Source organism: Panthera uncia, chromosome B4 (assembly GCF_023721935.1).
Source record: "Panthera uncia isolate 11264 chromosome B4, Puncia_PCG_1.0, whole genome shotgun sequence".
Lineage (NCBI taxonomy): Eukaryota > Metazoa > Chordata > Mammalia > Carnivora > Felidae > Panthera > Panthera uncia.
The window spans coordinates 91,769,589-91,797,333 of NC_064809.1; the positions used below are offsets into that span (position 1 = coordinate 91,769,589).

The window sequence follows — 27,745 nt, forward strand, 5'->3', positions numbered from 1 at the left end:
AAAGTCAGAATTCAAGCACATAGGGTTGTGTTCCAGAATGCCTCCCTTAAAAATGGCAGCCATGATGGGGGTTATAATAGTATGACATGGGAAGGAGGGGATGACATCGAAGCTGAGATTTAACTGCCAGGAGATGGGTGGGTGTAGGGAGAGGAGAAAGCAGGAGTGAGGAGGGGAATGTCCCAGGTACAGGGAAGATCATGTACAAAGACAGACCTAGAAGTGAGAAAGCAGGACCTTGGAAAGACTGAAAAAACTCCCACCGTGTTGTTGGATCTCCAAGTGTATAGGGGGGAGTGATAGAGAATGAACCAGAAAAACAGGCAGCGAATACAACTTTGGATTAATACATCTGTGGATCAATAGTCTACTAATTGCACATTTGTCTTTAATATTTCCTTCCTGGGATCTCCTGCTGCAAATATATCAATTGAAAGACAGTGGATCTTGGAGTCAGAGAAACAATGACAGCCCAAGGAGCAGCTTGCTGCAGAAAGGCTAAAGACCCCAGATCTCCACCACCCCCTCCATCCAACCCAAATAAGTATACTAAGTAAAGCCATGAGCTAGCTATGCAAACACAGCTTCAAGAAAAGTCCTCTGCCCCATTTCTATCTAATCCTTTTGGAGCCTCTGTTACAGACAAACCTAACTGAATCCTGCTCTGCCATTTCTTAGCTTTAACACGAATTATTTCACATCCATAAACTTAATTTATCTATTCTATAAAATTAACATAATGTTACCCATCTCAGGATTATTATCACTCTAACCGAGCTAATGCATACAAACTGCATATTTGACATTTTCTATTCATTTACAAAACTCACATCTAAATAACAATTCCACATTCCAATAAAAAGTGCATTTTGATTATTCCCAAAATTGGATAAATGGTTTAGTCTTATATGATACAAGAATAAATGTTTAAGCTCCACAAACTCCATCCACTTTAGTCCAGAAGTTTCTATTTACTTCAAATAAGATGGGAAATTCTTGGCTTATGATGTCTAGAAGTAAGGGAATGCATTGACTTTTCAAGCAGAGAATCCCCTGGACTTCGAGAGTAAGAGCTGGTCTGGTCCAATGAGAAGTGCCCAGACATCGAAACCAGACTAATTTGGGATTAACTGGAGCAACGTAGTTGATTGCTCATCAGCAGCAATGGAAATGAGCTTGCACTGCCTTGCGCTTACTTGGCTTTCTTTCTCGGGAGAAATGTTGCCATAAATTGTTTTGTGAGACACCAACAACTTGGCAAGGAAGAAAGTCTTCCACAAAATATTATAGCCATTGGGAGGGCAAAACTCTGGGAAGTCCACCCACATTCTTGCGGGATGCAGCTAGACATCTGCAAAGAACATATGCAGCGCAGCTCAAAAGCCATAGTATCGTGCAAGGTGTGAGCCCACATGCAGAAGGATCAGTACTTTGTCCTCAAAGCCAGGTACCCTGAAACTTGTTTCCCCAGTTGGCCTTTGTACCCCTCTATTCTAGTATTTCTAACTTAAGTTGTTAAATGGGCAAAAGTCGGTGTACTCAGGGGTTTCAAATCAGTATTTAGTCTCACAGAAGTATTTGGAGCTGGTAATGGACCCAGTGACAGGGACCATTTCAAAGTAAGTACGGATCCAGAAATGGGAGAGAAATGCCCTTAATGCTTGGTCAGAGGTGGTACATCTATAAACGCCTAGACTGTCTGTGTGTGGAGACAGGTGGGGAAAAGCATGTGGGCAGGGAGGTGACCACATGTGAAGTGGACTCTGAGGGGAATGGGGTCTGTGAGGGCAAGGCAGGTGAGGGCCTCGGCCGAGGGGGGAAGGGTGGGGGACAGAGAACGTAGGAGGGGTCAGCAGCCCTTCTTTAACTGTCATGTGCGTCACTGCCTGAAGGTGGCATCTCTCACTCTGAAGGATTCCTATGAAGATTAAGAAGCCTTGAAATACTTTTTTGGGAGGTCAGTGCACATCTGTTTCCTATTTGTCATGTTCTGTCAGCACTTCTGTGAGAACAGAGCCATTACACCAGCCTTGGAAGCCAGAGGCAGCTGGATCCTCCAGGCCTGGCATCTCCCGGGCCCACGGTCCCACCTCCTCAAGTGGCAAAAGAGTAGAAAACACCATTGCATCCCATCTCGGCTTCTGCCGCCCCCACTCTCACCTGTACTGTGTGCTTCAAAGAGCAAACAGGTACAAAGAATTCAGCCTGGTTAATCAGTTGTTCTCTTGCCTGCAAAACAACACAGCAAGAAACAACTTAGAGGCTTTTCAATCCTCTGATGTGTTTAATTTGTTATCTAGCAAGCAATAAAGAGAAAAAGAAATTCTCCGGAGTTTTATAATATTTACAGTCCTCTCGCTAGGGAACTGGAGTTTGCCCAGGAGGCATATTGCAAAGCGAGTGTCTGGCCCCAGGGAAAGACCCAGAATTCTGTAACAGTCCTGTTGGCCTAGTGATGTTTATCAGAATGGTGAAGATTTCCAAATGGTGCTTATCAGTGTACGAAGGCACTTATCACAAGTAAGGAAAGACTTCCATTGATTTGGTTCAAAGGGCAGCCCAAGACACTCGGTGAATCACATTCCCTGCCCACCTCCGTGCAATCCTCCCACCACCCCTGGGTGACCCAGGCTGGCTTCACCAGGGTCTGGGTTTGAAATCACAAGGCGTCTGTGACAGTCTACTTTCCTCTCAGGTCGGTGTGTGATGACCGACCTCCAACGCTTAATTCTGATTTCAAGAATGCATTTGGTAGATGGGTGATCAGTACCCAACTGGGTCGGGGCTTCAGTTTTCAAGATCTCAACTGAAAGCCTTCGAAGCTTCTGAGCAGATGAGAAAGGATGATCAACTACTTACTGATGCATAAAGGCTGAGTGGGCAGGAGGCTCAGACTCCTGTGATTGTAAATCCTTTTCAAGTCTGTTTATCGGTGTTCTCCACTAGTCATTCTGTGATGTTTTAGGACTTGCTTTAAAATGAAGAAGTATTTAATTTTATTGATCACTACCCATGTGCTGTGTTTCTAGGACTGCCTATTTATTGGTGTTTCTGTAAAAACAACAGCAGCCACGTGTTGTGGAAACAGTCTCAGTGGAAACCAGCAGGACTTAGCCTGATGTGGGCATTTTTGTTACATGCCTCCCCAGAAATGCTTGAGTTAATATTTTTACAATAGAAAAAAAAAGGCAATAAAAGCTTTTGAAGCCAGATGTCTCTTTACAAAACTGCTGATGGGGAAGCTTTTCTCATGTAGAGACTTCAGTTAAGGTGATCAAATAAAATCAGTTATATTTAAAGTTGCTGGCTTTTTTGTTTATCTCGGTCAAATAAAGCTGTGTGTTCTAGTGAAGAAACTGAAGGTCAAAGGTCAAAGGACAAAGATTTCTGGTGAGGTCTTGCATTAGGGAAGCCTTTTTAGCAGTGACTTCAGCCTTGGCAGGTGGTAATGCTGTTCAAGTCATGGTCAGAGGACGGAAGGGTTCCAAAATCTAAGTCTGATTTGGACCGCAGACATTGCGCTTGCAACTTGGGTAGGGCCCTTTTTACTAGTTTTCTGATCTGCACCAAGTCTTAATTGCCAACTCTCTCTCTTTCTCTCTTTGTTAACTGTCAATAGTAAATAACTGCTAGTCTAAAACATTCACCTGTCAACAAAGTGATGTATGTTTTGGAGAGAGTCAACAAGCAAGAATTGAAGTGACTTCACTTGGTTTCCCCCCACTTATTTCCCTCGGCAGAATCCATCCTCATGTGGTAATTAACTCTCGTTTATTTGTTTCATACCAAACTAAAACCTACACAAATCTAAATACATGTGGGCGAATCCTTCTACCTGGCTGCTTGACCACCATCAGAATCGCCAGTAAGTTGTAAGTATAGTTGACTTAAGTTCCACATCAGTCATTTCTCCTGCCCTCCTCTCCGACCCTTCTTCCTTTAGTGCCCTATTCAAATGTCACATCCTCTGAGGCCCACTTTTCTATTCTCAGTCTCCCCTCCATGAATTAAATCCTCCCTTACTTTGCGCATTCCTCTACTGCTCATCATACTTGATAGTCACATGTTTATGTGTGGTCCTCGCCTATTCAAATGAGAACCCCATCAGGGCAAAGGAGTTTTTAGGGCCTGGAAAAACACCTTGGATGGAGGTCAAAGGAAAGGACGAAAGTGATTTGCAGCCTGGGTCACTGTGAGAACTCCATCAATAGTTAACTAGTCAGGAGGGACCTGTTTTGTTCAAGGGGGAGGGGGCGAGAGGCAAGATGATGAATTACATTTCAGTTGTATTAAGTCTAAGGTGCTGGAAGCACATTCAGAAGGATATTTCCAGCAGACCTTCGGGAATATGTGAAAAGAACATGAGGAAGAGACACTAGAGGCAAAGAAATTTGGAAGCTCTTCACATAAAGGGATGGGTGGCAAAAGCCACATGATTCACTGAGTCCATGGAGGTGAGTGGTGTCTTAGATAGAAAATTCCAGGAAGACATCTTAGGAAAAGCTTTCATTTAGGGGGCAGAAGGAAAACAGCCAGCAAAATCCTTCAGCATTAGGGATGTAAGAGAATAGGAAAATGAGGGGCTAAGGAAGCCAGACTGGGTGTGGTTTCTAGAAAGGTGATCGATGCAGAAAGTTCAAGGATAATGAGAATGGAGGAAACACCCGTGTATCTCATAACTGGAAAATCACTGGCAACTTTCAAGAAGGTACCTCCAATTGAAAGAGAGGAACAAAACCAAAAGTCTAGCAGGGGATTACAAACTCAAATGCTTATAAGGACTAGAGAGGTAACAGAAGTGAGCAAAGAGACCATGATGATATGGTGATCATAGGCCCCACCACACAGCCATGCCCAGGCCATTGTTGCCTCATGGAAAGCATGACCCAAGACAGCCAGCTATCTGACCTTCACAGAGAAGACTGAATTTTTTTTTTTAATGTTTATTTTTGAGAGAAAGAGAGTGAGCAGGAGAGGGGCTGAGAGAGAGGGGGACAGAGGATCCGAAGTGGGCTCCATGCTGCCAGCCGAGAGCCCGATGTGGGGCCTGAACTCATGAATCATGAGATCATGACCTGAACCGAAGTCAGACACCCAACTGACTGAGCCACACAGGCTCCTTGAGAAGACTGAAATTCTTATTTTTAAGTGAAATTTTCCAATTTAAAAAATATTGTGAGTCTAATGAAACACTTCTATACACTGTATGGGTGTATTTGAGCTCATATTTGAGCCTCCTGTACTAGCAGCCTTTGCTAGGTTTGAAGGCATTGATGAGAGGACAGGAATCTTCTGAGATATAACCAGTCTGCTGGGTGTTTTAGAGACTGGAGTGCTAGCAGGTATCAAAGAGAAGATGGAATTTTCTGGAAAGAGAGGTCCAAGGGGGAGGTGGAAGTCATGAGATCAATAAGATGAAATGCCTTTTCTTTTCAGATGAGAGGGATGAAGAGAGTAAGAGAGAAGTGTTAAATATTGAGAATGAGATTTAAGGTAAATAAGGGAAGATTAAGGACCTTGAATTTAATGTCATCAGTGAACTCTAAGAAGTAGACCTTGAGATTACCTGTGGAGGAGAAGGGAGGCAAGGACTGCCCTTGGGCCATCGGAGGGTGGGAAGTGTTTGCAGTAGTCACAGGGTTAGGGTTCAACGGTGACAAGTCAAACAAATAAAGACCCAGTGGAGGTTGATAGCATACATCTAGAGGGATTTTCCATTTAACCAGCACTTTTTAAGTGGCTCTGCATTCTGGGCACTAGGCTAAGCCCTGGGGATTTCCAGTCAAGTTGAGGAATTAGATGAAGAAATAAATAATTGCCACAGGCTATCAATGTCACAGAGGGGTACAAACAGGGTGCTTTTGGGAAAAGAGGAGACACATCCTGGAAGGCTTTCTGAGGAGAGGGGATTTAAGTCTATGTTTGAAAAATAAGTTGTAATAGAGAATAAACTGATGGTCACGAGAGGGGAGGAGTGGGGAGGTTGAGTGAAATAGGTGATGGGGGTTAAGGAGTGCAATTGTGATGAGCACTGGGTGATGTATGGAAGCGTTGAATCACTATGTTGCACACCTGAAACTAGTGTAACACTGTATGTTAACTACATTGGAATTAAAATAATAAAAAAGAAAAGAAAAAGAAATTGTAGTTGCTATGAAGGCAATGGTGAAAGTCAGAAGAGACAATATATACAAAACACTAGTGGTAATAGCAGGCATGGCGCATTCTGGGAATTTCAGCTACTTCCATGTGTCTGAAACAGACTGCCGGTGGCAGAGTGGGAGAGGATGAAACTGAAGAGTTATTGAGAAGAAACATGAATGGTCATGGAACATGGACTTGCCCTATAGACAAGGAAAACCCACAGAAAGATTTCTACGACAGTGACATTATCAGCCTGTTAGAAAGAACACGCTGACTAGAATGAAGATCAGGAAGGAGGTCAATTTTGATCTGCAGTTATGTACTCAGCCACAGAGGATATATCTCCATGGATTTAAGTTAATGATGGCCGTCTTAATCTCTTTCTCCTCTGATCTAGGGCTGGAACAAGCAACCCACTTTAGGTTAATAGGGCATAAAAGGATGTCTACAAGGAGCCTCTGGGAAAGAGTTCTTTGATAAGTAAGAAATGCTTGAGAAGAAAGCTTCAGTTTTCCCCTTTGTTCCTCTCTTTCTGGATGTTGTTCTATGAAGATGTAATGTTTGGAGCTGCAGCAATTATTTTGAGATTATGAGGTAATGGGTATGAGGTAAGGATGAAAGCAACAAATTGAAGATGGCAGAGCAGAAGACAGACCTTGGGTTCTTGGTGTTAGAGGAGGCCATTAAGAGGATGCAACCACTGGTTGACCCACAAACTGGACTTGGGCAATCAGAGGTTCCCCATCTTCTTCCCTGTCCTTGGAGTGTAGATTTCTGTCCACTGTTCCCATAGCTGGAGCCGTTTCAAGGACAGAACCTTGAGAAAGTAATGTGTTGTTGAGACCATCTGAACTATGTATGTGCCTGAACCTCTATAGGCCTCTGTATACAAACCTTTAAGATTCTGGTGGGTGGACATGGAGATACATTCATCTGGTGACTGTCCAAGACAAACCTCATATGTAAGCCCCTTCACTTACTAAAGTTTCCACCTACCGGAGCGCCTGGGTGGCTCAGTTGGTTGAGTGTCCGAGTATTCATTTCAGCTCAGGTCGTGATCCCAGCATCCTGAGAATGAGCCCCGAGTTGGGCTTCATGCTGAGCATGGAGCCTACTTGGGATTCTCTCTCTCTCCCTCTGCCCCTCTCCCCTGCTCGCACTTTCTCTCTCTCTCTCTCTCTCTCTCTCTCTGTAATAAAATAAAGTAAAATAAAATAAAATTGACACCTACCAATCTGGAGTGGCCCTCCTCTTTCTTTGGTCTCTCCTTGCCCCCGTGTACAGGGGCCAGTTTCAGATTTCAGCTAGGGAACTCCCGGGGTTGCAAACCAACTATGGTGACACCGTTTTGTTTCCAAAACCACTCTGGGATGACCTGCCTTGAACTTAACAAGCCAGTAATTGGTACACTCATGGTTTAAATCATGATTAGTTGGGTTTTTTGTTAATTGCCACATTGCCTTATATGTGGCCATCACAGTAGAAAGTTTAAGAAGCAAGAGATCTTAAACTGCTAGAGGTCATCAACTCATGTATAGTTCTACTTCTGGGTTCAAGAGGTATGTTGAATACTGTTGGTTAGTGTTGTATATCTCTTACCAGTCTTTACCCTTCCTTTCCACATGTCACAACCGACTTAGACAAGGCTGCCTCATTCATCCATATTTTCATCATTGTAGCTTTACTTGGTCCCTCCTAAACAGAATTCATTTCTTTCATTTAAAGTCCCAGTGTCTTGGGGCGCCTGGGTGGCTCAGTCAGTTGAGCATCCAGCTTCAGCTCAGGTCATGATCTCACGGTTTGTGAGTTCGAGCCCCGTGTCGGGCTCTGTGCTGACAGCTCAGAGCCTGAAGCCTGTTCGGATTCTGTGTCTCCCTCTCTCTCTGCTCCTCCCCTGCTCATGCTCTGTCTCTCTGTCTCTCTCTCTCTCTCTCAAAAATAAATAAACATTAAAAGAATTTTAAAAAATAAAAAAAAAATTAAAAAAAAAAAGTCCCAGTGTCTTAGGGTACATGGCTGGCTCAGTCAAAAGAGTGTGCAACTCTTGATCTCGGGGTGGTGAGTTTGAGCCCCACATTGGGTGCAGAGATTACTTAACAAATAAATAAACAAACTTAAATAAATGAAGTCCCAATGTCTTGGTATTTAAACTACAATTAGGGGTGCCTAGGTGGCTCAGTCAGTTAAGCATCTGACTTTGGCTCAGATCATAATCTCATAGTCCCCCGGTTTGAACCCTACATTGGGCTCTGTGCCAACAGCTCAAAGCCTGGAGCCTGCTTTGGATTCTGTGTCTCCCTCTCTCTCTCTCTCTTTCTCTCACTCTCTCTGCCCTCCCCCACTCACACTCCGTCTCTGTCTCTCAAAAATAAACAAACATTAAAAAAATTAAAAATAAAATAAACCATAGTTAATTATGAGGCCAAGGGTCTTGTTTTCTTTATCTGTGTGCCCCTGGCACAAAGGCTGGCAAATAGCAGATGCTCAAAAAAAAAAAAAGTGTTTTAAGTGGAATTTTGAGATAGAGGGCCTGAATAATAATAAAGAAAATATTGGAACTATTTTGTATGTTTCTCCAGATTTGCCTCACTGACCTTCAAGCTGCTCACTAATAGAGAGTCCTGATGGTGTTTACCTCCCCTGGTGTGAGGAACATCTCAGGCATGGCCCCCATCACACCCACACAATAAGAGCTGCAGTGGAACCAGGAGTCTCAAGCCAGCTCAACCTGACTCATGGAGCCTCTGGCTCCTCCCACCGCTTCCAGACTCAGAGGCAGCACCGTGCCTCACTCAGGCTGTGGCTTACCTGGTGGCTGCCTGGAGGGGTCTTGTGTTACACAGCCCAGGAGTGCAAGGGACTTATCACCCTGGGAGGTCTACGTTGACCAAAGAAAGACAGGAGGTGAAAAGGAGCTTGCACATTAACTAGCTCCCTTCCTCCTTGATGGACCACTCTGGGCACCATGATTCCATATGGCCTGACCAAGTAACTCGCCGGGTTTTCTCATGAAGCCATAGCCAATGCCCTAATGAGCCACTTTGTATTTACTATTTCTCCATCCCTGATTGACATCCTTTTTACTCACCCTTGATGCTCTGGGATTGTATCTTCCTTCCAGTTATATTAGCATATACCTTGCCTCAACCATTGTTTTTTAGGCTAAGACAAAGATTCTATTATTCAGTATTGGTTTTCTTGTTGCGTTTTTGAAATCTATTGTGCATTTGCGGATGCCACCTCAGTTTAAATTCTTTCAAACATAGGTAGCCAGGGATGCCAAACAGCACAGTATTTGTAAAAACTCTTTTTAAGTAAACCATTATCCATGAGGAGTAGTTCTTAAAAATCAGTCTATTTTTGAAACATTCTTAAACAAGGTGAAACGAGGTCTAAAGGGCAGCAAATTAAATGCCCGTGATAAGCAAATATTTAATTGTCCTTGATTTTAAACACAGACTTGTCAGACTGAGCTTGATAATGACTCTTTTAAAGTCGCATTATTTCCCAAGGCATCAAGCTTGTGTTGACAAGTTTCTTGAAAGACAGTTGGAAGAATAATTGAAAGATACATAATTAACTTTTGCTTAATGTTTGGTTATCGTAATGTCATCTAATATTAGTAAAAGCTACAGCAAGTGATCAGAGTATCTGAGTTAATTTCTTTTGACAGATGTGGAATACTATATTATTTTTTAATCATTATTCTGTTTATCACAGACATCTTTTTGATGCAGTTTAATTTGTTTTATACCGAATACATGTAGGAGTCATATATAATTAATGGAAATGTCCTCAGGAGAAAAATGAGGCTTCAGTCTCTGTGGCAACATAATCATGTTGAATTTATGCATGACTCTAACTGTAGGGGTCTGGAATCATTAGCCAAGGTTAATGAAAAACACAATTTACAATAAAGATATTAACCTACATAATTTTATCTGAAATAAGAAACAAAATCTGAAAATTTTAGCATACTGCTAAGCTACCCAAGACAGAAACACATATACAAAGGAAAAAAGAAAAAGTTTTGGGTCTGGTTGGGGAAGAACCAAAAGAGGAATTGTACAAGTTGAAAGGGACATATCAAAAACAAAACAAAACAAACAATAAATCTAGCAAAGATTACCCTCTTGATAGTTTGAATCTCAAATTATTCAAGCATATGTTTCCCAATTGCAATTGGAAAGTAATAGCATTAATACCGAAATATGTACATATTTAACACAGTCACTTTTTTTTTCCTGTACTTTATTTATTTTTTATAATTTACATCCAAGTTAGTTAGCATATAGTGCAACAATGATTTCAGGAGTAGATTCCTTAAGCCCCTTACCCATTTAGCCCATCCCCCCTCCCACAATCCCTCCAACAACCCTCTTTTTGTTCTCTATATTTAAGAGTCTCTTATGTTTTGTCCCCCTCCCTGGTTTTATATTCTTTTTGCTTCCCTTCCCTTATGTTCATCTGTTTTGTATCTTAAATTCTTCATATGAGTGAAGTTATATGATATTTGTCTTTCTCTAACTGACTAATTTCACTTAGCATAATGCCCTCTAGTTCCATCCATGTAGTTGAAAATGGCAAGATTTCATTCTTTTTGACTGCCGAGTAATACTCCATTGTATGTATATACCAAATCTTCTTTATCCATTCATCCATCGATGGACATTTGGGCTCTTTCCATTCTTTGGCTATTGTTGATAGTGCTCCTATAAGCATTGAGGTGCATGTGTCCCTTTGAAACAGCCTACCTGTATCCCTTGGATAAATACCTAGTAGTGCAATTGCTGGGTTGTAGGACGGTTCTATTTTTAATTTTTTGAGGAACCTCCATACTGTTTTCCAGAGTGGCTGCACCAGTTTACATTTCCACCAGCAGTGCAAAAAGAGACCCGCTTTCTGAGCATCTTCACCAACATCTGTTGTTGCCCGAGTTGTTAATGTTAGCCATTCTGACAGGTGTGAGGTGGTATCTCATTGTGGTTTTGATTTGTATTTCCCTGATGATGAGTGATGTTGAGCATCTTTTCATGTGTCAGTCTTCTTTGGAGAAGTGTCTATTCATATCTTTTGCCGATTTCTTCACTGGATTATTTGTTTTTTGGGGGTTGAGTTTGATAAGTTCTCTGCAGATTTTGGATACTAACCCTTTATCTGATATGCCGTTTGCACATATCTTCTCCCATTCCCTTGCTCACCTTTTAGTTTTTCTGATTGTTTCCTTCCCTGTGCAGAAGCTTTTTATCTTGATGAGGTCCCAATAGTTCATTTTTGCTTTGGTTTCCCTTGCCTCCAGGGACGTGTTGAGTAAGAAGTTGCTGTGGCCGAGGTCAAAGAGCTTTTTGCCTGTTTTCTCCTCTAGGATTTTGATGGCTTCCTGTCTTACGTTTACGTCTTTCATCCATTTTGAGTTTATTTTTGTGTATGGTGTAAGAAGGTGGTCCAGGTTCACTTTTCTGCATGTTGCTGTCCAGTTTTCCCAGCACCACTTGCTGAAGAGACTGTCTTTATTCCATTGGATATTCTTTCCTGCTTTATTCTTAATTGTCCCACTAATGAATGAGGGTAAAGAGGTCCCCAAATCAATCAGCAAATGTTTGTTATATGCTAACTGTGGTGATTTAGTCTAGAGACCAGTGCCTAGATACGTGCAACTATGTTCCCTGATCAAACTGGAAATTGCTAGCAGCAACTGTGACCTGCTTTATAATTGTGCTTACCTAATCACCAGGCCCTCTGAAGAAGAGAAGATAATAGCAAATAGGGAAGGAATGTTAAGGGAGGTAAGATGATCTAAGGGAGTAGAATTTTAAGAAGGCAGTGACCCAAATGTTGCCACTAGAGCAAAAAGAATAAGGAAGTGCCTTTGGAATTACTTAGAAGCAATCGCTGGTGTTCTTCAAAAGAGCAGTGTCAGACACTCCGACTTCTGGCCATGATTGAATAATTGGAAATGGGATTAGCCTTAAACAACTAGGACACTGGACAAAATATAGGAAACAACTGTTTTCAGACTTTGGACAACAGGTAGTGTGGGAATGTGATCCCTTGGAGAAGGTAGCCCTCAGATGCCCATGGCTTTCTGCCTTGGGGCACCTACCTGGCCATGGATTAGGAAAGTGGGTTCCACGTAAAACACAATAATTTTATTTGAGTTGAGGAGACAAAGATCAGAGTTCAGGAGAGGTGAGGCTGCTGGAAGTTTGTAGGGCAGGGTTGGAGAGAGGAGGAAGCTACCTAGAAAAAGAGCTCTGGAAGTCTGTATGGGCTTATTTTGAGTCTGCTGAATACAGTGAAACTCAACAGTTTGGGTAAAGAGAGGTTGGAGAGCTGTGGGCTGAACTGTTCCTGAGCATACACAGGAGTGGGACTGCTCAAGTTCTGACTAGGCAGAGAAGAGTGGCCTCACTGATCACTCACTTGGAGTGTTCTACAGTAACCCTAGAAAGGCCATGCTTTAGTAATATTACTAAACTATTCCTAGAATAAAGGCTACAGGGGTGCCTGGGTGGCTCAGTCAGTTAAGCATCCCACTTTGCTCAGGTTATGATCTCACAGTTTGTGGGTTCGAGCCCTGTGTTGGGCTGTATGCTGACAGCTGGAGCCTGGAGCCTGCCTCGGATTCTGTGTCTCCTCTCTCTTCCTGTCAGCTTCTCGCACTCTCTCTCTCTCTCAAAAATAAATAAACATTAAAAAAATAAATAAAGTTTACTTTATGTCCACCCTAAATAGGCTTAAAAACAAGCCCCCAAAGGATCCAGTACCTTTATTCCCTACCATAACAAAACACAACAGTCTTTAAAGGAAGACAACAAAATCCAGATACTCAGCAACGTAAAACTCACAATGTTCAGCATCCAACAAAAATTTACTAAGTGTGCCAAGAAGCAGGAACATGTAACCTATAACCAGAAGAATAATCACCCCAAAAGGACCATGAAATGATAAAGATGGATGGAATTAGCAGACAAGAATGTTAAAGCAACTCTTAAAACTGTGTTTGACTATTTAAATGAAAGCATGAACAAAGTGAGGAGAGAAATGGAAGACGTTTTTTAAAAGTGCAGTTTCAACAGGGTGATGGAGAGAAACAGGGACCCCAGACTGAAAAAAGGGAAGGAATAAGGAACACAACCTGAAGGGAGTGGCCGGAGACCGTTTATTCAAGAAGTATGGCTGCAAAGACAGAAAGGGGCAGCAAGGCCTATCAAAGGTTTGGATTATTGTTGTTCCCTAGGGAAAAAAATGATAAGCTAAAAATGAAAGCTAAAGAGAAGTGTTAGAAAGAAGGATTTATATGAGGTTAATGGTTCTAGGCAGCTTTAGGAGAGAAAACTTTTATCTCTAAAGAAAGAGGATTGATTTTTCCCCGAGATAATGGAAAGAAGCTGAATATAAAATAGAGACAGAAAGTTCAAGGGAGTTGAACAAGGCCCGGGTAATTAATGGAGTTTCAGTAAACAGAAGGCAAAATCATTTACTATGAGGCCCCAGGACTGGGGAATCCAGTGAGTGAAAAAAATGAGAAGGAGACTGAATTGGAGAAAATGTAAGAAATGAATAAAAGGACCGTGAAACACAAAACCACTCCCATTTCCCCAAACACTGTGGATAGACTGGACATCAGATTTAGTAAGAGGGAAATAATAAAATGCAAAGAAGGAGGGTTTGGGTTAAAACGTGAAAAGGAAAATGATTTCTCTTTTTCTTTTTGTGTATTAAATCCTGGTGAAGACTTTCTGGGAGAATAGTGTTGAGGGTGGTGGAAAGGGAAAGAAGGGAAATGAGAGGCGGGAAGCACTGGAAGAGTTGGACGGGGTAGAATGGCTATAATCTTCAGGTCGCTAGTTTTATTTTTGAAAGTACATTTGTAAACTTGGATAATAAAACTATGCATAAGTAACATTCTGTTGCAATACAAACCACAAAGCTGTTACATTTCTGTGTTTCAGATTGAGATGAAAGGGTCAGGTCAGGAGTCAGAAGACATAATGTTGTGTCTGGTCGCAAACAGTGACCATCTTTATGGGTTAGTTATCTCATCTCTCTGAGTCTGTTTCTACATCTGTAAAATAGGCAAAAAGGCCACGTATGCCTACTCTGGATGAATTTGCACAAATCAAATGAGATTATACACAAAAACATTTTGTTCTCTGTTTGGTGCTATAAAACACAAGACACATGTAGATCTTTTCTGGGTTACCCACCCAGCTCACAGTGATTCATCTTTCTCTGAGAGTTGCCTTCCCATTCCCCAGTTGGATTTACTACATCACTCCACCCATCTACCCACAATTGATTGGACCAGGATTGTACAACTAATCCTAGATGGGCCAATCAGACTCTCCTGAGAATTTAGAATTGGGACCACTGTATCCAATTTGCAATGATTATTTGAACAGAAATGTAAATTCTGGAGTAATGAGTTGGTCGTCTGCTGCCTGCTGAGGGCATGAAGGTGCAGAAAAGCCAGTCTAGAAAGAGAACAAAGCTGAGAGGCAAGAGGAAACTGAGATAAGAGTAAGAAAGAGAAAGGACTAATACTTTGGATAACTGCACAGTTCTGGACTCTTCCTCTTGAGGCCTGACTGCTTTATTGGCCTGGGATTCTGTAAGATACCCCTGTGTCCTATAAATAAAATCCTCCTTTCTTTCTTTTTCTTTCTTTCTTTCTTTCTTTCTTTCTTTCTTTCTTTCTTTTTTATTTTTTCTTTTTTTGTTGTATAATGTGGCTCATGTGTTTCTCTGTAATTTTCAACTAAAGAATCTTAACTAAAGCAATATAGTGAGTTCAATAGTGTCCCCACCACCACCACCCAAAATTCATGTCAACTCAGAACTTCAGAATGTAACCTTATTTGGAAGTAAGATTTTTGCAGAATGTGGGTAAGATGAGGCTATACGAGATTCAAATGGATTTGAATCCAGGGACTGGTGTTCTTATAAGAATAGAGGGGATAGAGGGGATAGAGGTGCCTTGGGTGGCTCAGTTGGTTAAGCGTCTGACTTTGGCTCAGGTCATGATCTCACGGTTCATGAGTTCGAGCTCCACATAGGGTTCTGTGCTGACAGCTCGGAGCTTGAAGCCTGCTTCTGATTGTGTCTCCCTCTCTCTCTGTCCCTCCTCTGCTCTCACTCTGTCTCTTTCTCTCTTAAAAATAAATAAAAATTAAAAAAAAGAATAGAAGGGGATACAAGAAATGCACACAGAGAAAGCCGTAAGAAGATGAAGGTAGGAAGAAATTGGAGTTATGCTGACACAGGCCAAGGAACGCTGGGGGCCACCAGAAGTTTGGAAAGCCAAGGAAGAATTCTTCCTTAGATCCTTCAAAGAGAGCATGGCTCTAACGACACCTTCATTTTGGGCATCCGGCTTCCAGGGTGCTGAGAGAATAAATTATGTTGTTTTAAGCCACCCAGTTTGTGGTACTTCATTACAGCAGCCCTAGAAAACTAATACAAGGAGTAGTATAGGACAATTTACCTCAAAATTGCTGTTCTCAAGCTTTGTTGTCATGGAAAGAGCTAGACTCTACACAAGGGGGAGACCCTTGAAGCTTTCAAGTACCTTCTCGTCCCACAGCCGCTTTCTGGGAAATAGGTCTCTAGTGGTTTGTTCTGTATACGGTTTTTATATTTCTTACCATATGAAACCACTGCTGCTACTATTCCAGCCACACTCAGTTGGAACCAAGTTTCATGGAAATCAGAGAGTTAGAAGGAAGCCAAGAAGAGCTTCGTGTGTCAAACTGCCCAATAGGGCTCAGTCTGTATTGGACTGATGACAAATCACCTCAATCAGGAAATACAACTACTAACTAAACAAAGAGTAGGCAATATCCCAATCCATGCTGAGCCCTTGCTTCGTTTCTCCATGAGCCTATAGATAAACCTGTCTGGGAAACTCTGTGACCAAGAATGGCTGCCATGAAACAGAGGACATCCCATGGTGCCCCACAAATCCCAGCAACAAACCCCCTTTATCAGGGATCATCTGGGCATGTGTCCTTGTTTTAGTCTGCTCAGGATACCATGATAAAATACTATAAACTGAGTAGCTTAAACAGCAAAAATTTATTTCTATCACTTCTGTAGGTTGTAAAATCTAAGATCAAGGTGCTGGCCAATTCAATTCTTGATGAGAGCTCTCTTCCTTGCTTGCAGATGGCTGCCTTCTTGCTGTGTCCTCATATGGTCTTTCCTCAGTGGGTGCGCGCGCACACACACACACACACACACACACACACAGAGAAATTTCTCTCTCTCTCTTTTTTTTTTAATTTTTATTTTAGAGAGAAAAAGAGTGTGAGCAGGGGAGAGGGACAGAGAGAAAGAGAGAAGGTCCCAAGCAGGTTCCATGCTGCCAGCACAGAGCCAGATGCACAGCTTGATCTCATGATCCTGAGATCACTACCTGAGCTGAAATCAAGAGTTGGATGCTCAACCAACTGAGCCACCCAGGCTCCCCTCTCTTGCTCTTCATACAGGACCCCAACCTGATGACCTCATTTTATCTTACTAATTCCTAAAAGCCCTATCTCCAAATATAATCACACTGGGGATTAGGCTTCAATCCTTCTCCCTAACATATTGTTAGAATCTTTTCAGCAAACAGCTGGCTCATTCATCATTATAATGCAGGGATTGCACTGAAAGATAATCTTGGATAATTTCTGTCCCCTCACCAAGATGCAAAGTGCTTCTAATTACATAAAGGAGGACATACACACAAATATACATACACACATAAAGGAGGACATACATACACATATACATACATACACACATGAATGTATAGATATTATATATATTCATAACTTTCTATGTGCCAGATGTTGGGCTATATATATATATATATATATACACAAACACACATATATATAGCTAAGTGATATATATATATATAGCTAAGTGATTGATATATATTGATATATATTGATATAAATTCATTTCAACCTTACAACAATCTGATGAGGCAGGTAGTATTATTATGCTTATTTAACAGTCTAGAAAATCAAGGTACAGAGAGGTTAAATAACTTGTCCAAGCTCATACAGCTGGTATGTGCTAATCCTGGGACTCAACCCATACAATCTGGCTTCAGAGTTCATGAATTAATAAGCCGTAGTTCCAGTTATGAGAAGCTGCTAGTGTAGTGATTGGAGCAAAGGACAAGCAAGAGGTATATATAGGAAGACTGGAATTGGAAAATTATGGAAAACACACTCTTTCGGATGAATCATCTTTCAGTCTACTATATCTGTGGACTCTGATGGTCATGCAGTAACTGACAATCCCAGAGGTAAACACAACTTGCCTTGGAATAAGACTGTATCAGTGTATGGCTCCAGGTATTAACCTTATCTGTCTCTGGACATTGGGCAAGTCATCCAGTATGTGTGGAAAGAGATGCAAAATATTTCTCATCACAGTCTGTATATACTGAGCAAAGACCTGGTTGCTCTAAAGTTTTGTCCCTGGGGTAGAAAAGGAAGAAGATCGTGTTCCTTCCCATCGCGCTTCCTAATCAAGTGCTCCTGTGTGCTCCAACAAGAGGTTCTTCTTAGTTGGATGAATAGATGTGTAGAGAGGCAAGAGGCCAGGACTTATGGGCTCAAGAATGTGTAAGATTTATTGGAGCTGCTGGTTAGAACACTGCTGTTTTCGTGAACTGGACCAAAATGCTCTCACACCAAGCTTTTACCAATAAAATAAATAGCCTCAGGTGTCTATCGACCTAAGAGGACCTGCCTGTAGTTGATATAATTGCCAAACCGCTCACTGGGAACTTGACAGATGAGTCCTTTAGCTTTCAATTCAGGGTGAGAATTTGCACCAAAAAATAAGACGAGCCCTTGTTAAAGAGAAATATAAATTCCTATTTTCTTAATCTTTCACTCATTCATTCAACAAATATTTATTGAGTGCCTACTCTATGATAGGCACTGTTCTTGGAGATTGAAATAAATCAATGAGCAAAACACAGATTCGTGCCCTCCTGGGAACTTGCATTCTGGTGCAGAAAGATAGATAGTTGGAAATAGACATAATGAATAAATAAGTTATATAATGTATGCTAGGAGGCTATTGGTGTCATGGAAAAAGAAAGAAGAGCAAAATAAGAGGAACTGAAACTATTGGGGGCTGGTTGTGATTTTAAATAGTCAGGATAGGCCTTATTTTTTTTTTTTTTTTTAAATTTTTTTTTTTTTTCAACGTTTATTTATTTTTGGGACAGAGAGAGACAGAGCATGAACGGGGGAGGGACAGAGAGAGAGGGAGACACAGAATCGGAAACAGGCTCCAGGCTCCGAGCCATCAGCCCAGAGCCCGACGCGGGGCTCGAACTCACGGACCGTGAGATCGTGACCTGGCTGAAGTCGGACGCTTAACCGACTGCGCCACCCAGGCGCCCTCAATAAGGGCCTATCCTCAATAAGGATAGGCCTTATTGAGAAGGTAACATTTGAGCAAAGACTTGAAGGAGTTGAAAGGATTGGCCAAGTGAGCCTGTGGGGAAAGATCACACCAGACGAAGGAAATGGCAGCACAGGAGTGTGCTTGGTATGTTTGGAGAATGTCAGGAAGCCACGGTGGCTGGAGAAGTGGAGGTTGGGGCAGACCATGGAAGGTGGGGAGAGTAACAAGAACCTGGTCATGTGCAAGCCTGTAGGCCACTGTAGGGACTGCTACTTTTATTTATTTATTTATTTATTTATTTATTTATTTATTTATTTTTAAATTTTTTAACGTTTATTCACTTTTGAGAGACAGAGACAGAGTGCGATCAGGGGAGGGGCAGAGAGAGAGGGAGACACAGAATCTGAAGCAGGCTCCCAGCTCTGAGCTGTCAGCACAGAGCCCAACACAGGGCTCGAACCCATGAACTGTGAGATCACGACCTGAGCTGAAATCAAACGCTTAGCCGACTGAGCCACCCGGGTGCCCCGGGACTGCTACTTCTACATTACAGGATTTTTATTCTGAATGAGATGGGAGTCTATTAGAGGATTTAGAGCAAAAGAAGGACATGTTCTCTCTCATAACCAGATCTCTTTGACTGTTGTGTTGTAAGCTGACTGTATAAGAACAAGAGTGAAAAGGGAGAAATTAGGACACAATTTCACTCATCAAGAAGAGAGACAATGGTGGCGTAGACTAGGTTGTAATAGTGGAGGTGGTGAGAAGTCCGATTTGGGGTAACACTTGAGGCTAGAGCCTGTTGGAGTTGTTATGGGTTGGATATGATGTGTAAGAAAGAAAAAAAAGAAAAGATGAGTTAGATACCTATGACCATGACGATGGAGAAGGCTGCAGGTGGAGCAAGTTGTTGGATATACAGATCTGGAGGTCAGGGGAAAAGTCTGGGCTGGAGTTTGAAATGTGGGAGTTGTTGACATACAGATGGTATTTAAAGCCAAAGGCTGAATGAGATCACTAAGGAACTGAGTGTGGATAGAGCAGAGTCCAGGGACTGAGCCTTCAAGCATGCCAACATTAATGAGTTGGGAGAAAAAGAGGATTCAGTAAGGAGGTAAAGAAAGAGTAATTAGGAAAGGGGAGAAGGCTCGAGTGATGTTATTGACCAGGTGAGAAGGGATGAGATCCGGTATACAAGCAGAGGGATGGGCTCTGGACAGGAGCACATTTTGGAGGAGAACAACTGCACATTTTGAATAACTGAAGGCACCTACATATCTGGTGCTCTCTTTACGTAGTAAAGATAATTCTTGGTAGTCAAGGAATTCTTTTATGGTCTTCCCACAGCATTTCCCCACTGGCCGTTCGGTGAATACTAATCTCATGGACAGTCAGTACTTCACAGGAGCTGCCACGCAGATCTCATTGCCGAACACAACGTGGTTTCTGTCTTTCTGATGACGTGGCACAGCTCAGGGGAGCTAGAGTGGTGAGGTCGCCATGGCCACGCCAGGAATGGAACCAAGGTCTCTGTGTTCGTTTGCGAAGGGCTCCCATGATAAAGTCCCACAAACCGAGTGGCTTAACTGCACAAGTTTATTGTCTTACAGTTCTGGAAGCTACAAGAGAGAAATCAAGATGTTGGCAGTGTGGGTTCCTCCCAAGGCTGGGAGAGAGCTTCTGTCCCATGCTTTGCTTCTGGTTTCTGGCAATTTTTTGGCAGCCTTGGGCATTCTTACCTCATGGAGGCATCACCTCAGTCTTTACCTTCATGTTCACATGGTGTTCTCCCTGTGTGCTTTATCTGTTTGTGTCTAAATTTCCCCTTTTTATAGACACCAGTCCTATTGGATTAGAGGCTCATCTGACTCCAGTGTTACCTCATCTTACCCAATCACCTCTGTAAGCACCCTATTTCTAAATAAGGTCACATTCTGAGATACTGGCTGTTAGGACTTCAGCATGTGAACTTGGGGTTGGGGAGGAGAGGCGCAGTTCAACCTATGACGGTCTTTTAATGTCACATTTCGCGTCAACCTTCATGGGATAGATTAGGCAACTGCAGATCAGGCAACTTGAGAATCAGTGGGGCTGAAAATCAATCTCTCCGATGCCAATCCTATCATTTGAACCTGTTGTCTTTGATGTGACTCTGATGTGACCATTTTGACCTGTTTTAGAAAGCACGACCTTGACGAATAAGAGGTAATGACTGGGAAGGTAAAGAGTAAAGGCATTTGCAGGGAGAGGTGCTCCTCTAAGGCAGTGACCATATATATTGGAAACATGTTTGTCTTTTATCACACCAATGATGACAACCCAGCTTCTCTGGGCTTCACCTCTGAGATTCTGATTCTGCAGGCCTGTAGCCAGGAACCTGCATTTTAGCACACTTTCAGGTGATTCTGATGCCACCTTTTGACAGATTTCTGTAGAGAGCCAGGGATTCGTGGTGTGAGAATTACTGAGGCAACAAGACACTTAGGTTGGAGCCAGACCAGGCCTTGCCATCCAGAGAGTAGACAGAACCACAGAACCCCTGACCTCAGAGCCACAAGGGCCGGAAGAGACCATCAAGATAGAAAACAGAGCCCAGAGATGGTTGAAGCCAGGGCATTCTGAGTGCTTCAGAGCAGAAAGAGAAACAAACCCAGGACTTCAATATAAGAGGATGCCAATGGATGAAATGAAAAGAGAGAAGACAAATGTGAGGAGCTGTCACCTAAACCAATGTCTACACTAGATAATGTCTCCTATTTCTTTATCAGGTCACAGAAGCTGTCATGCTTCAGAGGAGGCCACTTTCCTGCCTTTCAGGTCAGTTTGGGTTCCTGAAACAGGGACTTACCCATGAGACCAAGAGCGGATCTGTTTTTAGTGGTTATTTGTGGGGGTCCACTGCTTCTGCAGTGGCACTGCATTGTCCTCAGCATACAAAGATATAATAAGAACCCAAGAAAAACACTTTGAGTGTGTGATTGTGTGATTAAATTCACTGATGGTCGTCAGGCTTGGGTAGGTATACTCCCTGAGAAAACTCTGAGCCTAATTATCTGTCTGCATAATTTCTTCACTCTTCTTTCACCTTCGTGACCTCATTCACGTGTCCACGTAACCCTGTAGTAGGTGTTACCCTCACTGGACAGATATTTTAAAAATGAAAATCTGGGGCGCCTGGGTGACTCAGTGGGTTAAGTGTCCAACTTTGGCTCAGGTCATGATCTCAGGGTTGGTGAGTTCGAGCCCCACATCGGGCTCTCTGCTGTCAGCACAGAGCCTGCGATGGATGCTCTGTTTCCCTCTCTCTCTGCCCCTACCACTCTTGTCTTCTCTCCCTCTCTCTCAGAAATAAATAAACATTAAAAAAAAAAAAAGATGAAAATATGACATGCCCTCCTTCTGCTTATAATCCTTCAGTGATTCTTCACTGTTTACCCATTGGCTCCTTCCTTGGGGGAATACATTCCAAGTTAACAACCTAAAGAAAAAAGGGGTAATTTGTACAAGGATGTATGTAACAGCTTTATTCACAACATTAAAAACTGGTAACAAAACAAAACGCAATAATAAAGGGCAGGGCTAAGCCAATCCTGCCCTCTCAATACACTGGAATTCTCTGTACCTACTTCAAATGATAAGAATCTGGTCTACCCTGAGGCACGAGTGTGTATCTAAGTGTCTGTGTCTAAAGGTGGCAAATGTGAAATCCACTGAATAAACAGGATAATGAACACCCTGATTTCAACTCTGTAAAAACATGCATGTGCGTACTGACAAGGACTAGGCAGTAACAAAAAAGCAACAAAACGTTTGACACCATATGTGAATCAGATCTCCTATTTAAGTGTGGCATAAAAACCGCAATGGGGAAAATAATGCCTTTGGAATTTTCTTCTGAGGACTCTCACATAGAATTGTATATTGTGAAGAGTAAACGAGACATGGAACTTAAAACCTTAAGACTTCAACGCAAGAGGGTGGACTAAGGACACGGTGACAGTTTTATGTTGGGATGTCAGTGTTTGAGTCAGTTCCAGCCAGAACGGGGGCGGGGCACGGCCACCTCCAGTGGCGTGACTGAGTGTGCTCATACACGCATATGCACACTTGGCTTGTGGTTACATCATTCGCTGCTGCTGAAGCAGTTCAAGGCCAGTGGGAAATCACAGAGCAGGGAAAGAACTGCCCTTATTAACTGAGAGAAAAACTGGTCCGACTTGATCAAGCAGAATATTAGCGTGTGATGTCAAACTGACCTTATGTACGGTTTCAAAGAGGCTCCAGAAACAGTTCACCGAGCTCTCTTCTCTTTAATGGTATTTGCTGGGGCTGAAAGCATAAAAGCATGGTGCTGGAGGCTTGCTGTTGATGCATACAGATGGCTGCAGTACCCCAAATTTAGTCTCCGTTCAAATGTGTTCATCACATCTCTCGCTGGCTCTCTTTCAAGGCTCTTACCCCAACCCTAAATCTTACGATATTTGCCTTTTGTAACTTTCAGTAAACAATGGTAGCATCACTTGAGTCCCCTTTAGGTTTATCATTCACTGTGCACAGAAGAGGAGTGACTGGTAGGTCAGAAAAGATAGTGCCCTCCAAGATTCTCGGGGTTTTCTGTCCTTGTACATCTGGATCACTCAATCTTGGCTTATCCTGACTTGCTCAGGCCCTAAGAAAAACAGGTTCTTGCATCCCAAACTGATGGCAGTCTAGTTTGTATCCGAAAATCAATTTAATCATTTACAATGAGAAATCTAGCAGCCAAGTGGGGCAATATTTATGTTGGCCGCTTTGCAAGTTCTCTTCCCACAAATGAAACCAAGCAAAGATTAGAAGTCTGTTGCTGTGTGAGCATAAGCTACTGGTACAAGGAAGGGTTCTGAGACAGACTTATCTACAAAATGATCTACTTAGAATTCTCTGATTTCCCCTCAGTGTGTACTCCTCTAATTGCCCCGCTCGCCCACCCCTCACCTATTCTTTGAAGCTTCTTCTACCTCTGGGTTCTTGGGAAAAATGAATCACTTACCCTGTCGGTCTACCATAACTTTCATACCTTTATTATAGCACCAATTACCTCATATTCTGGTAATCCTTGATGTATCTGTCTCCCCTTCTGTTTTCATCACTGGGACAGGGACTCTCTCATCTACTTTGTTTCCTCAAAGCCTAGCACATAATAAGTGCTCCGTTCAGGGTTGCTAAATGAATGAATACACGAATTATTTTTCCATTTACCCTAATGGCCTGTCTACATCTAAATAGATGTAGATAGATATTAAGCGACAGAAAGGAGGGGGGAGAAAGAGAGAGAGAGACAGAGAGAGAGAAGAGAATCCTATTCCCTAACCATGAGAGACCTGTCCAAACATTATACCGCAGGGAACCCATAAAAGCCAGTCTTAGGCAATACTCAGTGCTCTATGTTTTCACCCAGACTGATCTGTTTATCTGATCCTTCTAACATTATTCCCTGGCCTCACCTTAGGCCCTGGCTTATGTGTGCTTCAACCTACATGCTTATTTTAGTAAACAGTTTGACCCCTTCCACAAGCATATTGATTTGGATTCTCCTAACTCCCCCTTTCACCCACATCAGGCTACAGAAATACCAAAGCAGAGTCTGGATTCTAACATGACCCACAAGTGATATGTATGCTCATTAATGTTGTAGAAGCTCTACTTTGTTAGCACCATGCTCTAACAAACTGAGCTAACTGGCCAGATGCTACTTTAAATCTTTATGATGACTGCCCCTGGCTGCATGCTTTTCCTTTCCATCTTCTCTCCTGTCATTCTCAAGACATCCACATCCATTGTATTAGTTATCTATGGCTGCATATAAAACCACCCCAACTTACTGGCCTAAAACCTCACTTATTATCTTATGGTTTCTGTGCGTCAGGAATCTGGGCAAGACTTATCTGGATCCTCTGCTCAGGGTCTCTCATAGGCTGCAGTGAAACTGGGCTTCAGTCATCTAAAGCTTGGCTGGGGAGGAGTCGCTCGAGACTCACTCATGTGGTTGTTGTTGGGACTCATGTCTTCATGGGCTGTTGGAAAGAGGCCTTCCTGAGTTCCTTGCCTGGTTGGTCTCTCCACTGCACAGCTTACAAGATGGCAGCTGGCTTCATATGGAACAAATGAGTGAAAAAGCAAGAGAGGGCAGGTAAGATGGAAACCAGAGTCGTTTGTAACCTAATCTGAGAAGTGGCAGCCCATTATTTTTGCCTTATTTTATTTGTTAAAAGTAAGTCAGTAGGTCCAGTCAAAGGGAGAGGATTCTACAAGGGTGTGAGTAACAGAAGTGGGGATGTCCAGGGGCTCTTAGAAGTTGTGTACCACATCCATGTTCATTTTCCTTCTTTTTTTTTTTTTCAAAGTTCACCTATTTATTTTGAGGGAGAAAGAGAGAGAGAGAGAGAGAGCACGTGTGTGTGCACATATGCGTGCACGTGCAAGTGGAGGAGAAGCAGAGAGACAGTGAGAGAGAGTCCCAAGCAGGCTCCAAGCCTGACTCAGAGCTCGATCCCATGACTTGCGAGATCATGACCTGAGCCAAAACCGAGAGTCAGATGCTCAACTGACTGAGCCACCCCAGCACCCACCCATCCATGTTCATTTTCATCTAATAACTTCGCCGACTAGTTTCTACTGCAGTTACACATCTCTGTGGCCTTATCTGGGACCTCAACACCACTTGGAACTTTATATTCTCCAAACTTTCACCCTCTGTGCTTCCTGTCTTGACTACAACTTTTCGTTCCCTCTACTTGTCCCACGTCTTCACTCCGATTGCACCATCCTTCACAGCAAACATGACTTCCTATCCCTTTCAGCCTTTCTTGTCCTAGTGTGTTAATACTCTTCTAGTGTTTCTCAAAGTTCCATACAGGGAGTTTCCTGTAAGCAGCTAGTCATATATGGCCTTACTAAAAACCTAGAGACACCCACATTCACCTATTTGATTTTGGGGACTGTCACACTTTCACTTCCTCCACTTTAGGGAAAATCTAGTCTTCTCTGCTTTTTCTTCCATTCCCAGGTTGATGAGCATGCCTGAAGGAAATCATAAAATCATGCTGATTTGTTTCACTATAAATGGATGCTCTCTAACTTCATCTGAGTAACACCTCTCTTCAGAAATGCATCCCTACAGAATTTACCCAGCATCATTTCCAGAACTTTCTTGTTCTCCTGAAGTCCCCAAACCCACCATCATTATCCTTGGTCTATCCTTAGCCTTCCTCCAGTGGAAGGCTATTTTTTGTTTGGCTGTCTCCACTCTAGAACACTCTCATCTCTCACTCATTATTTTTCGTCCTGAGAGAAATGGGTGTGATCATCCTTTCTGGGTCTAAACTCTTCACATGCCCTTATAATCCATTCTGTCCCACTTCTTGTCTTTGCTCCATCAGTTCCTCCCTCTCTGTCTGTATTTTCTCCTTCACCTTCAGCTTACAAACATGTCCATCATAAAAGCAACCTTGACTCAGTTACTGCCTCAAGCTACTGCTTCACCACTGTCTTTTCTTCTACCACTAAATTTATTTTTAGTTTTCCAATAATTTTCTGATATAATGAAAAGTAGAGGGGGCACCTGGCTGGCTCAGTCGGTAGAGCATGAAACTCTTGATCTTGGGGTTTTAAGTTCGAGCCCCATGTTGTCCCCACCCTCTTTTTTATGTCATTGAATTGCGGAATTGAGTCCATTGTCCTAAGCTTTGTCTCACTTTTTGGACTTGCCTGATTGTTTCTTTTTTAGCGTCATTTAACATGTTCATCTACCTCTATATTTCCTGTGAACTGGAGATGAGATATAAAGGCTGATTTCAATTCAAGTTAAACATTTTTGTCGGGAATATTCATAACTAGTGCTATGTATTTTATATTGTATCACATTTTAGGCACATACTTTTGATTGTCCCACTTTTAGTGACACTAACATTTGTCACTGGGTTAAGGAGGCAACAGCCAGATCTCCCCGCTGTTAAATTACTTTTTTTTTCACTTGCAATCAGCAAATAATCCATGGAGAGATATTTTAGTACCATTTTTGGCACCTCTCCAGATTGTAAACATCCTTTATTCTATCAGAATGAATATGTCAGTCATGGTTCATTAAAGGAAACAGAAGCCAATCTAAATTTTTTTTCATCAGAGAGAGATTTAATTCAACTAATAAGGAGCTTCCAAATTCATTGGAAGAGCTTGGGGAGAAGGCTAGGCTAGGCCTTCAGGGGGCTGAGTTCTGAAACAGACTAAATTTGGTATCTGTGTTCCAAGGCTTATGAAGCCACCATTGAAGTTGTCTCTCCATATTCTCAAATCTAGGACCAAGAATTTGGCAGAAAAACTCATTGACTCCGTATCCATGCTGGCCAGAAGCAACAGTCAAAGGAACAAGAAGATGGCCTCCACCTAATTTCTACTTTCCAGATCTAATGCAAGTGCATTTCATTTTTGGACCTTAATTCATATCTTGAAAACTAGATGTAAAGCAGTTTGCATTTTTTTTTTTTTTTTAACTTTCTGGCCAGCCTCTGCACACAAGAAGCATTAGAATAGTTGTTGATCAAGACAATCCATGGATTCTACCACACTATGGCAAGGGCAGTAAAGGGAAACACACCTGAGACCTCTAAGGTTCTGTGACAGGAATCAGAATGTTTCTCCTGGGCTCCCTACTCTGCAGGCACGTTACAGGATGGAGAAGGTAAAACCCAACAGTTACTACTTCTCCACATGCTTTTCATCTGAAGATGTTGTTACTATCTCTCATCTACTATTGCCTCATTTTACATTCTGTTGTACTTAATGGTTATAATTTTTTTAAATGTTTATTTATTTTTGAGAGAGAGAGAGAGTGCGTGCACATGGGAGTCGGGGAGGGACAGAGAGAGAGAAATTCAGTGAGGCTCCGCGCTGTCAGCACAGAGCTCGATGAGGGGCTTGAACCCAATAAGATCATGACCTGAGCCGAGATCAAGAGTCGGACGCTCAACCAACCGAGCCACCCAGACCCCCTAATGGTTGCAGTTTTTTAATTCTCATTTTTATTAGCGTTTTGGGAGGACAAAGAAATAGCAACCTTTTCAGATCTCCTAGATGATTTTCAAACTGTTCCATAGACACATCTGAGTGATAGGATATTCTCCCATGACCCGTGGACGATTTG

At 42.4% G+C, this 27,745-nt stretch overlaps 1 protein-coding gene and 1 long non-coding RNA gene across 2 annotated transcripts in view; both read left to right on the forward strand.

Moving 5' to 3' along the window:
• The window catches only part of YEATS4 (YEATS domain containing 4), a 60,550-nt gene extending 38,137 nt beyond the window's left edge, over nucleotides 1–22,413 (forward strand). The window contains exon 7 of the mRNA XM_049625963.1: nucleotides 21,336–22,413. Coding sequence (XP_049481920.1) covers nucleotides 21,336–21,421 — 86 coding nt within the window. The 3' untranslated portion in view covers nucleotides 21,422–22,413. The remainder of the gene's footprint in view (nucleotides 1–21,335) is intronic.
• A 491-nt stretch (nucleotides 22,414–22,904) lies between these two features.
• On the forward strand, nucleotides 22,905–27,347 carry LOC125919339 (uncharacterized). The gene is made up of 2 exons (XR_007456729.1): nucleotides 22,905–24,736; nucleotides 26,902–27,347. It is a non-coding gene; the product is annotated as an uncharacterized LOC125919339 (long non-coding RNA).
• Nucleotides 27,348–27,745: the final 398 nt, after the last annotated feature.